The sequence below is a fragment of the Anastrepha ludens genome, chromosome 2 (assembly GCF_028408465.1).
Source record: "Anastrepha ludens isolate Willacy chromosome 2, idAnaLude1.1, whole genome shotgun sequence".
Lineage (NCBI taxonomy): Eukaryota > Metazoa > Arthropoda > Insecta > Diptera > Tephritidae > Anastrepha > Anastrepha ludens.
The window spans coordinates 133,169,171-133,182,337 of NC_071498.1; the positions used below are offsets into that span (position 1 = coordinate 133,169,171).

At 39.9% G+C, this 13,167-nt stretch overlaps 1 protein-coding gene across 1 annotated transcript in view; it reads right to left on the reverse strand.

Moving 5' to 3' along the window:
• The window catches only part of LOC128854986 (lachesin), a 249,911-nt gene that overhangs the window by 147,175 nt on the left and 89,569 nt on the right, over positions 1 to 13,167 (reverse strand). The window contains exons 5-6 of the mRNA XM_054089525.1: positions 12,432 to 12,563; positions 7,624 to 7,721 (exon numbers count right to left, since the gene is read on the reverse strand). Of these exons, the coding sequence (XP_053945500.1) occupies positions 7,624 to 7,721; positions 12,432 to 12,563 (230 nt within the window). The remainder of the gene's footprint in view (positions 1 to 7,623; positions 7,722 to 12,431; positions 12,564 to 13,167) is intronic.

A 13,167-nucleotide genomic window follows, 5' to 3' on the forward strand; every position in this document is an offset into this window, starting at 1 on the left:
TCAATTTCAATGCCGTCAACCTCTAATCTTTATGCGCAGGTGGAATTTAACATGTCCCCATGTTATAGAATTTTTCTCTCGCATGCCTTTGTTTATAACGCTGACTCTACTTGGGCGAAACCCGGAAGTTGTGAGCTGCGGTCGCGATTATCGCGCCATCCAAGAAGAAGACCATTTCAATTGCCCTAATGTCATTTTTTTTAATTTTGAACTGTTGTATAGTTTTTACAACAAATATATAACACACCCTAATGAGCGTATATGCATTTCTCTTTTCACCTTTCGGCTTGGCGTTTTACGAGTACTAGGCTTGGAAATTCGCTGAAATTGTTCTCATTTCCAAAGAGTGCTAAAAATATTTAAGCGAAATACACGCGATGGAATTGAAATCGTTTACCTTAAATTTTTTTCATATTTTCAGTTATAATTTTTATGAATGCAGCACTCGCTAATAATATGAATGTATGTAAGTATTAGAAGCTATTCAATTCAATTGAATTAACTGTTAAATTTGCTTTAGAAAAACAGCCGAGCAACACGCAATGATAGAGTTAAGTAAGTAGTGGTATTCAAATGGAAAAAATCAGGCTGACTCATGAAAAATTCTATAAACAAACTTTCACATTGTTACCTATGAAATGATATTAAGGGGAACAACGAATTTAAAGACAAAAACTTTTAATGCAAATCAAATATTTGAAAAATTTTCATTCAACCAGTTTCATTCACTTTTTCAATTCAACCAATTCCGGTAATTTTTTACACAAATTTGACTACGAGGGGTGCCTTTTATATGTCGGGATTTGGCAACCCTGGTGTTGCAATCTGGCAACTGATAGCTGCATCGCAAAATTTGACATTTTTTGGCTTTTACGTACTCAGAACGTTTTGAAATACCAGCGCTATTTGTGTTGTTTACAGTAACTTAAAAGATTCATCTCGGTCCAAAAATGAAATTAAATCGTGAACATTTTCGTGTGATTATTTTTTACAACTTTCGACGTGGATTAACTCAGCAACATTGCATGGATGAACTTAATTCATTTTTTGGCGATGAAGCCCCATCAATGACCAGTGTTTATCGATGGTATGGTGAATTCAATCGTGGTCGTAGTGCACTCCAAGACGAATTTCGTTGAAGTCGTCCAAAATCAGTTGTTGTTCCGAAAACCATTGATGCTATGCGCGAACTGATATTGCAAGATCGTCATGTGACCTATTGTGAGATTGAGACAATCTTAGGCATTAGTGGAACCAGCACACATTCAATATTGCATAAACATTTGACTGTCAAAAAAATTTGTTCGCGTTGGATCCCAAACAATTTGTCAATCGCTCAAGAAAAGGCTCGTGTCGATTCGTCGAAGGAAATGCTCAAAAAATACGTTCGCGGGGCCTCGAAACACGTCTATGACATCGTGACAGGTGATGAGTCATAGATTTACGCGTACGCGTATGAGCCCGAAAGTAAACAGCAGTCGACTGCATGGGTGTTTCAAGATGAGCCAAATCCAACAAAAGTTGTTCGCGCACGAAGCACTTCCAAGCAAATGGTCGCCTGTTTTTTCGAAACAACTGGACATGTCGCAACCGTACCACTAGAACAACGCAGAACAGTAAATTCTGAGTGGTACACAACCATTTGTTTGCCAGTTGTCTTCCAAGAAATTAGGAAAACCAATCGCCAAAGACGGATCACTCTTCACCAGGACAATGCGAGCTCTCACACATCGGCTCAAACAACAGCATTTTTGGGCACCCAAAACATCGAATTAATGGGTCATCCGCCGTATAGTCCTGACTTGGCACCGAATGAATTCTTTTTATTCAGGTACGTAAAAAACAAATTGAGAGGTCCACGTTTTTCGACACCTGTAGAAGCGGTTGCGGCATTCAGAATGCATGTTTTGGAGGTACCTCCTTCAGAGTGGCAAAAATGCTTTGACAATTGGTTCAAACGCATGCAAAAGTGCATAGATCTTCATGGAGAATATTTTGAAAAACAATAAAGTAATTTTCGATAATTAAAATTTGTTTTTGTTCTCTACTCCCGACATATAAAAGGCACCCCTCGTACAAGTTTTATTGCCTGTTATGAGCAGAATGCGCTCCAATGCGTTATAGCACCGTACGGGGTCCCACAAGACAACATCTTAGGCCCCTTGACATTCAATATTTTTATCAGTGACATACCGCCTTATTTTATTACGTTAGGTCCCAATGGCAACCCTAAGAGTACAGAGGAGGCCCATTGTGATATAACTAGTTGGGCCTCGAGTTTCCCCTCTAATTCCCAATGTAATGCAACCACTTCGTCTCTCGGATAAACAATAAAATACTGCGGATGGCTATTGGCACCACAGCCAGTAGAATGGGCGTACATCATAATGACTTCTGCTGAAAATGTGGAGATCAAGAAAAAATTGAGTCGGTATGACACCTACTCTGTGAATGTCTTGCACTTCAAAGAAGTCGTGCTAAATGCCTTGGCGATTATTTCTTTGAAGAGCTGGGAAATGTGAAGAATGTCTTACTGGAGTGACTAGTGGTCATCTTAAAAATATCTAAGTGGTTTAGGCAACTTAGTTAGAGAATAGAAATCAAATGTAAGTAAGTATCCCAATTGTTCTTAGGGTCACCGAGTGTCTTGTTTTAGACAAGCAATCTGGCTAACCGAACCTACCGATTCTAACTCTGCCAGGCACCTAAAAAAGCGAGAGTGTAGATAAGAGCGGGACAGTGGTAGTGGAAGTATTGAACGCTCTGCACCTCCTTCTCGTTCCTGCAGCTGAAACCTCAAACGTTACCCATGTGTTCTCACTAGGCAATTACCGGTGATGATACCAATGAAAAGTCAGTTGAGATTGTTGAGTGACTTAATTATGTTGTAATTCCCTCTAGGCCAAACCTCTCTTGTTATCACACAAGTGCGCTCCATGACGCATCTACTGTTGGCTTGTGCAATGTAGATCGATCAAAGCGAGAGTTTGCTTGTGCATAAAGAGATGTCCACATGTTGGGATGAACTGAATGACTTACGATCAGCTCCTCTCCTAACTAGCTCATCTCCGATGGAATTTCCAGAAATGTATCTGTGTTTAAAAACACAACAACGCTCTTGGCGCACCGCTTAACCAGCTTCTTTAGAATACTTCTACATTCAGTTGCAACATTGGAAGAAGTTTATTGCCCTGTATAGATTTTATGGCGACATGCTTGACGCTGAGTCAAGGTTATGTTAGGTTTATCTGGCTGATCAGAATATATCACACATGCTCGTAGACCACAGAGGTCCGTAGTGTTACCAGTGTTGTTGGAATCGTGTTAAGCATAGTTCGTGAAACATGTCTTGGCGAGATTTAGGAAACAGTCAAAGCTTTTGCCAGCAATATCCTTCAGATAGTAAAAGTATATCAACATCAGACAGTTGTAACGAGTTTTTCTTAGAGCAGGGTAGTGGGAAAGGCGACGTTCTAACGTACCCCTTTCTTTTTCACATAAGTTACACGCATCGTTCTGGACCAATCCCATTTTAGCTGCGTGATATGGAATAAGACAAAGTTCAGCCAGTACTCCAATATCAAACATTTTTCCCTCCTTCAAAGTGACAGAATAACGTTGATTGTTTTCGTATTGCAAGTTCGTAGCATTATTTTGGCAATCCTGTGGGAGGTCGTGGATTCCCATGTTGACCGTACTTCCAGAATTAGTTACTCATCTAGTTCCGTCTTCAAAACAGAGAGTGAGGGGTTTATGATCGACGTACACATCCTAGGCAAGCGGGTGTCTGCCTTAGCAAGCTCGTCCACTCTCTCATGTCACTCTACTCACTTGTGATGAGTGGAAGATATATGCAACTACTTCAAACTCTTCACACACTATTAAGATCCAAGCTGACTTGAATAATACCTGGTGTCGACCAAAGGTCTGCAGTTATATCTAAGCAAGTGTCTTCATAAGATTGGTGGTGAACGAGGACAAAAGGAAGTACCTTCTGTCATCAAACAAAAAAAAAAACAACCACAGGCGGTACACCCACGTCGCGGCTCCCATGCTACTGTTGACAGTTATGATTTCGTTTATTTAGGAACCAGCATTAACGCCGATAACAATATCAGCTTTGAAATCCCATGAAGAATCTCTCTTGCCAACAAGTGGTACTTTGGACTAAGTAGGCAAATAAGTAGTAAAGTCCTCTTTCGATGAACAAAACTAACACCCTACAAGGCTCTCATCATGCCCGTCCTAACGTATGACGCAGAAGCTTGGACGATGACAACATCCGATGAAGCGACGCTTGGAGTGTTTGAGAGAAAGATTCTGCGTAAGAATTTTTGGACCTTTGCACGTTGGCAACGGCGAATATCGCAGACGATGGAGAGATGAGTTGTATGAGGTTTTCGACAACATAGACATAGCGCAGCGAATAAAGATCCAGCGGCTTCGTTGGCTGGGTCATGTCGTCCGAATGGATAGAAACGCTCCGGCTCTGAAAGTATTCGATGCGGTACCAGCTAGTGGTAGCAGAGGAAAAGGAAGGCCTCCTCTACGTTGGAAAGGCATTTATCGCGCCAATCAAGAAGAAGAAATAAGCACTCGAGTGTGCGGTCATCATAGGATAGTTCGCTTAGGGGTGCCTTTTGATTTACACTTAATACTTATCTGAGTTACAGCAGATCTGAGTTGAATTCAGTGCTCGCTGTTATTCATCATTTTAACTCCGATTTCATGGATTCCTTACCCTTAAGCCTTAACTGGAATATGCTTCTTTTATCTGGAGACCTTGTCACGAATGTGACATATTACTAGGTTTGAGCGGGCTCAAAAACGTTGGTACATTTTGCACTTCCCTCTTTGAACTTTGCCATTTCAATACTCCCATACCAAGCTACAAAGTTGGCGCTTAAGCTTCTGTCAGCTGTTCGGCCGTGCTCTTCTTCATATTTGTGGCGTGCGTCTTGATGTAGTTTCACTTATGGAAGGACATACAGTTCTAAGCCAACTCCAAGCGGCAAATGGTTTCAATGATGCATTTTTTCATGGCAGAAATGCATTAGGATATTTGCCATTGCCTGCCGAGGGGGGCTGCTATTAGAAAACACTTTTTCTATTATTTGCTGTTTCATGCCCGGCGATTTGAACTTACGCATTCCCAAATGATAGTCGTGGACCAACTCATTCGGCCTCGGCCGTCGCCTTGACATTATTAAGGGTGTAACTGATTCACCATTCTCCTCGGGTGCATTTGTTTCATATTCCGAACAGAACCCTACATAAAAGTGGTGTTTTTTTACACAGAGTGCGACCGAACTCTCTATGTTTCTATATAACTAAGGGTTTGCCAATAAGAGGTGTTGTTCCCGTAAAAGATCAATGGTTTCGTTGCTTGTGTGGCACTTAGCGCGGTCTTGTTGAAAATAAACGTTGTGCAGATCAATACCATCCAATTCCGGCCATAAAAAATCGTTAATCATCTCTCGATAGCGCAATCCATTAACCTCAACTGTTGCTGTAGTTTCATTTTCGAAAAAAGTAAGGTCCAATGACTCCGCTGGACCATCATTTGGTGCGGCAAATAGTCACACATTGAGGCTCTCTGTCCTCTTTTCAACAATAACTCTTGGATTTTCTGAGCCACAGCTCTGAAAGTTTTGCTTGTTGATGAAGCCTCCGATGTGGAAATGGGCCTCATCACTCAAGATGATTTTTCGATGGAATTCCGGATCATTTTCATGCATTTCAATACCCAATCAGCCAAGACACGACGTTGTTGATGATCGGCCGGCTTGAGATCTTGTGTTAACTGGACTTTATAAGCCTTAAACCTAAATCTTTATGCAAAATACGATGTAGTGACGTTTGTGGAATGCCTAATTCTAAAGAACGACGAGGAATGCACAAACCTGGGTTTTCTTCAACACTTTCGGCTAGAACAGCAATATTGCTCGACCAACATTTTCACAAATTTCTGTATTGCGGTCCGTCAAAGGTGCTTCACGATGACTCAAAAGTGTTCGAGTTTTACGAACCGTCTCTGCGAAATTTTCACCATTTTTATAATGAATTTTAGTAATTTCAATCCGTTTTTAAGCGCGATCGTTCCATTTTTATTAATGGCGTAGTTTTTACTTGTCAAATATCAAAAAATGACAGCTTCGAAAGTGACATCATCCGAAATAGCGGGGTATTCAAAATAACAGCAGTTATTGGAAAACCCTTTATTATATGAATAAATAAATAAATAAATATTGGGTACATCAACACTCAATATAGAGGCTGATGACTTCGTTAGTTGGTATAAGACTGAGGCACAGACTGAAAAATGACAATTCGCAGCAGATCGCCAAGCTAAAAATACCAGTTGCTAGCACTGAAAAATGAGGGAAGGCAAACTACTTCAGGTGCAAAGCGAATTGGTTGTACGGTATATACCAGTAGTGCAGAATGAGCACGTTTGACTGCAGGGTATGGGTATTAGTACATGTGTGCATATACGTAAATGTGTATGCGCCGTTGTGCTGCTGCCGAATGACGCAGTTCACCCATCGGGCACAACCAAATGCGGAAAGTAATGGACGACACAGACTGCCGAATTGCACACCATTAACATCATAAAAATAAAATTTGCAATGCGAGTCAAGCGAATGAAAGAATTAAGTTTGTGCAATGAAACGAACGACTGAGTGAACGCAAATGTACAAATTGCATGCGGAAATGTTGTTTTCTGCACAATACCCTCTTTAGGCGCTGCCACGCCCAATATGGCCAAGCAAATATACACGCCGGAGAACGAATAATGATAGTGAATTAAGGAAAAATGCAAAAAGAAGAGACGTACACAAAAACACACACATACACACACAAACTGCTAAAGACGAACATTTGCACACGGTCAATAAAAAGCGTAGCCGAATGATTCCCAGAAAAGCGCTAATAAAGTGAAAATGCCAAATGACGGCCAGCTTGACGTGCGCAGCTCGCATTACTCGTTTTGTCAGTACATAGCGTACATGGACTTTTTCAGAGAACTACACATTTCCCGGGAGCATTGACGCATTCGTATAATTTCGCCAATTGACATTTTTGGTTGCCACCCAGCGCAATTATTTTTCTCCACTTTCGTTATAGCTGGAGAATGGAGTATTTGCATTTCGGTGTTTGATATGCAGTGTTGTGCGTTTATGTAGTTTCCACTGCATTCTTTTTCACATTTCATTTTGTGGCAATATTTGGTTTTTTTTTGCGCGATTCTAAGCATTGACCGTAGACACGCTCGCAAATACTAATTTGAAAGTGGTGAATTCCTCGGAATACAACAGAACAAAAAAAAAAAAAAATGAAGCAAGCACTAACAAAAATGAGCCCAACAAAAACAACCATTTATATGAGGTAAGTAGTCTGGCGCAATGACTTCCAATTTCACTATCATCAGCGCTCGCCACCGCAGTCACGGTGTGTAGATGCTTGCGTGGTTTTTAAGTTAACTTTTAAAGCTAACCAGTTTTACAGGGAAGGGGAGGAAAAGAAAGCAAATTTTTTGTTGTATTTTATTGTATGTTTATAGTATTTTGCGATTTATGTGCGATTTTTATTTTTCTCAAGTGAATTTTAAGTGAATCATACCTCAGGTTGCGTTTCTCCATGAACTATGCACACCAGCATGGCCTCGTGCCCTTCGCCAGAGAATACTATGGGACGCTCTACAGATATTTCCGGAGGATCTGCAAAAGTAATGAGAGAAAATAATAAATTCTGAAATTTTACAATTAAATCGTAAAAAATAGATAATAATTATTATTGGACTAACGGCAAAGAATTTACTAAATTTCGTTGTGCCCCTGAAGAAACATATTTCGTGGTGGTACTGGGTATAAAAACAAATGCTATTTACCAGGTGAGATTAAGTGAATTATATTATACAAAGTGGCGCAAAATTAATCACTCTATTGGAAATTTTAAAGCAAAACTTTGCAAATGGAGTTTAGACAGCTGTGGTACACAATAGGACAATGGAGTGCGTAAAATTCAAACTTAAGTTTATATCGCTCAAAATAATTTCTGTTATAATATTTTTATTAAAAAAAAAGTATTCAAAAACAGAATTAGATGATTAATTTTGCGCCACCTTCTATATAATTAGTTAGGTTAGTCAGATTGCTTTTCTAAGAGAAGACGCTCGTTGCCCTCGAGGCCCATTGTGATATCTGCATTTGATTTCCATTCCCTAACGAAGTTGCTTAAGCCACATAAAGGTTTTAAAGAAGGTAACCAGTCCCTTCGGTGAGACATTTTGTAAATTTCCCAGCCTTGAAAGAAATAATCGCCAAGATATTTGGCACCGCTTCTTTGAAGTGCACCACATTCACAGAGTAGGTGTCATACCGACTCGGTTTCTTCTTCATCTCCACAACTCTGGCAGAAGCCAATGTGAGATACACCCATTCCACTGGCTAGAGTACCAATAGGGCAGTGACCCGTTATAACGCCTGTAAGAACGCTGGTAGTTGATCTGTTGAATTCAAGCAAAGATTTTGTCCTTTTAAGAATCAGTTTTGACCACACCGCCTTGGAGACCCTGCAGTTGGTATTCAAAGACCACCTTCTATTGGTTTCCATGATTACGCTCAAGTCAATCGTGGTGTACAGTTCGTTCAGAGAAATTCTTAAGTCCTCAGTGACTCACTTAAAGTGAAACCCACAGCCTTTCCTTGCACACTCATCCGCTCGTTCATTGCCTTCCATCCACAGAGGGGCCGAGAACCGGAGAAAATGTGGTGCTGTGTTGTTGGAGGAGCAAGAGCGACCTTCTGCATTCTTTAACACATCTTCAGTTGATGCGCGTTGAGGCCTGTGCCTTGATTGCTACTTGACTATCAATAATAATTGTAAGGTTTGCTGCAGGTAAGTTCATTACTATCATTCTTTTTGCTGCTTTATCCAAATCGTAGATCTCAGCCTGGAAGACGCTATACCACTATGGCTTTCTAAAGGAGCATTTGTCATCTTTGAGCCGTCAGTATAAATATGGAGACCACTGTTGTCTGATATTACTCAGATCTGCTAATCTTTTCTGTCTGGTATTCGTATTTTATAGTCTTTGTTCAGATTTAACTTGGGATAATCTCTTTGCATGTGTTCCACAGATAGTTGAAGTGATGCATGGCCGTGCAAGTTCTCTCTTAGCATGCCTGCTGCTTTCATCCCGGAAGCAGATTGGGCCGCTATCCCTTCAGGATTATATCTGCTCCGCCTCCCACCACACGTGAGCTTCATAAGTCAAAGTGGGTCTGATGATCGTATTGCACACCCAATGGTTAATATACGGTTGCAGGCTCCATTTTTTGCCAAATGTCCACTTACAGATCAAGCTTTCTTCATCTTTTCCTTGCTGTTACTTTTCCAAGAAAGCTCAGAATTAGGCCAAGATACTTGGCTGCGTTCGATAGGGTTAGTGTTACTCTATCTATAGACGGTAACTGAAAACTCGGTATTATATATTTTTTAGTGAGCAGAACTAGTTCGGTTTTGGCTGGGTTAGCCATTTTACCGTTTGAGGTTATCCACTTAGGCTATCCCTTAACGCTGATTCCGTGAGCCCGCTTATAGTTGACTGAAACTTCCCTGTCATTAGGATGACTACATTGTCTTCATAAGCAACTATCTTGATCTTTTTCTTGCTTATGGTAATAAGCTGTTCACTTAAAACTAGGCTCCGAACTAACCGCGAAATACAAATGAGATGTATAAAAATATGTGATTATTCGAAATTGGCTGTCCCTTAATTCTACTTTCGCCGCAATTTTTTCTTCTGGAGAATTTTTGATTTGTTGGATCTTTTTGCCCGATGAACTATGTATATAAACCGCGCTGTGGAGCTTTCAAAACTATTCATAGCTGTGCTAATTGTTTGAGTGTTCTGCATTGTTGTTGTGAAGGTGTTCCGAAACGAAGAAAGGATTTGTCCCGCAACCACTCTTGGTTTCTCCAATCAGATAAGGTGTCTTCTCATAATGCCCTCACTATTCGATAGGATTTGGCGAAAAAACGATTTGGATGTAAAATTAGTTCCATAACCACCGCATCAGGTGCCGTTCTGAGTTAGTTTTTGCAATGGACTTCAATGAACCCAAATCTTGTGCTTCTAATACAGATTTCATCTAACTTCTTCGAACTTACTTCTATTACATTTCGCTATGTCTGGTATCAGCTTGTGCGTCCAACGACCATCTTTTGAAAGGTCCCAGCGTTGCTACGTCTCTTGAATGGATCGCTGTCACTCTTCTTCTTTAATAACAACGAGCGGTATTTCTCGCGCTAGACTATACAGTCTCTGTAGCTCTTTGACTGAGAGATCGACTGGGATGTTCGACGATATGACTGCTATGGCATCGTCTGAAACTGTGCGATAAGCGCTTGCAACTCTAAGCGCGTCTTATATCTTTCAAACGTGATTTTTTCGCATTTGCTCAGATTGGTGCTGCGTATTTAATTACGGATGTGGCGACAATTGAAAGGCAGCTTATCTTCCCAAGGTCCTGGCTGGCTCAGATCTTAAGGAGAGCTCACTCCTTTTGCTTGGCAGGACTGCTTCTGTCTTCAGCACTGCAAGTTCCATTTTTGCTGCTATCTCTATCTCTATCTTTATCTCTATCTCTATTTCTATCTCCACCTCTATCTCTATCTCTATCTTCACCTCTATCTCTATCTCCACCTCTATCTCTATCTCCACCTCTATCTCTATCTCTATCTCTATCTCTATCTCTATCTCTATCTCTATCTCTATCTCTATCTCTATCTCTATCTCTATCTCTATCTCTATCTCTATCTCTATCTCTATCTCTATCTCTATCTCTATCTCTATCTCTATCTCTATCTCTATCTCTATCTCTATCTCTATCTCTATCTTTATCTCTATCTCTATCTCTATCTCTATCTCTATCCCTATCCCTATCTCTATCTCTATCTCCACCTCTATCTCTATCTCCACCTCTATCTCTATCTCTCTCTCTATCTCTATCTCTATCTCTTTCTCTATATCCACCTCTATCTCCACCTCTATCTCTATTTCTATCTCTATCTCTCTCTCTATCTCTATCTCTATCGTTATCTCTATCTCCATCTCTATTTCTATCTCTATCTCCACCTCTATCTCTATCTCTATCTCTATCTCTATCTCTATCTCTATCTCTATCTCTATCTCCACCTCTATCTCTATCTCTATCTCTATCTCTATCTCTATCTCTATCTCCACCTCTATCTCTATCTCCACCTCTATCTCTATCTCTCTCTCTATCTCTATCTCTTTCTCTATATCCACCTCTATCTCCACCTCTATCTCTATTTCTATCTCTATCTCTCTCTCTATCGTTATCTCTATCTCCATCTCTATTTCTATCTTTATCTCCACCTCTATCTCTATCTCTATCTCTATCTCTATCTCTATCTGTATCTCTATCTCTATCTCTATCTCTATCTCTATCTCTATTTCTATCTCTATCTCTATCTCTATCTCTATCTCTATCTCTATCTCTATCTCTATCTCTATCTCTATCTCTATCTCTATCTCTATCTCTATCTCTATCTCTATCTCTATCTCTATCTCTATCTCTATCTCTATCTCCATCTCCATCTCTATCTCTATCTCTATCTCTATCTCTCTCTCTCTCTCTATCTCTATCTCTATCTCTATCTCTATCTCTATCTCTATCCCTATCCCTATCTCTATCTCTATCCCCACCTCTATCTCTATCGCTATATCTATCTCCATCTCTATTTCTATCTCTATCTCCACCTCTATCTCTATTTCTATCTCTATCTCTATCTCTCTCTCTATCTCTATCTCTATCTCTATCACTATCTCTATTTCTATATCTATCTCTATCTCTAACAAAAGCACTTCCCCAAAGCGGAAATCAACGCACTCGAAGCGATTAAGTCGTTCAAAATGCTTACCTGTTTGCACGACTTAAGCGAGTTATGAGCATGAACGAGTGGGCAAGTGTATGGATTTATCAATAAAATTTATAAAAGTGTCCAAATTACTTCAGTAGAATACCATAGTAGCTTTCAAATGCTTCTGAAAATCTTGTATTTCCAAAGATTTAATTTAAAGTCCAAAAAGGGTGCGTAAAATATGCATTTATGGCAGTGTAAATGGCTGCTCTTTGCGACTGTCATTCTTTGCATTCGATAATTAAGTTGAACTGTACTGCTGCAGGTCTAATGGAGTATTAAAAAAAAAAATTATATACGTAAGCGCTTACCTACAGTAGATTCAAATAAATACGAATACTTTTCCATTTATACATGTCAGAGTGCAGCACCGCATGCCGGCCTGCTGGACCACAGTTACTCCTCCCCTTACACTATATTATACTTGTACAATATTTATTAAAAGCAATTTTGTTTTGCTCTTCGGTTTCTTAACTTACACAGGACATGCAGGACGACTTGACTGGATGCCGGTTGTCCAACACCATTGTTGGCTGTGCAAATATAGACGCCGCCCTTGTGCCGGTCCACGTTCTCGATTGACAGGATGTGTGAATGTAGTTTCTCTTCGCCTGTTGGAGAAAATCAGCACACAAAATGTGAACGAAATAAATTTACTTTTGCGATGGAATAACTGAGTGATTGAATGGAGAGCGCGGGCAAGGTGGAGGGGCGAGAAGGGGAAAACAGGAAGTGGTGGATATATTTATGCCAATATATGCACATACAAACGATGCTGGAAGCAAGATAGGGAAAAATAAGTGGTTAACAGAGTCAACTGCAAAAAATTAAAAATAAATATGAAGAAGTGACGAAAAGAAATAATAAAATGCATACGGGTGATATGAGCAAAAATAATAATAACAATAGCAAACGATTTCGGGGAATGTGAGTCAATAAAATTGAATGGAAATTTTAATTAAATAAACGAGTATAAGTGAGCCTTACATATAAATTTAAAAATGGAAGTGGGATTTTAGAATCAGTGTCCATATTCTAGGTCTTTAGAGTTCGAGTTCTCTTTAAGGATTCAAAGTAAATGCGTATTTTGAATGCGAACTCATTTATTAGCCTATTAAGGTGGTTAGTATAGGGTCGACAAATTCTGAATAATAAAAATTATTTCGAAATACCCCCGCGTGCCTATTGACAGATGGCGACTTCTTAGGTTTAATT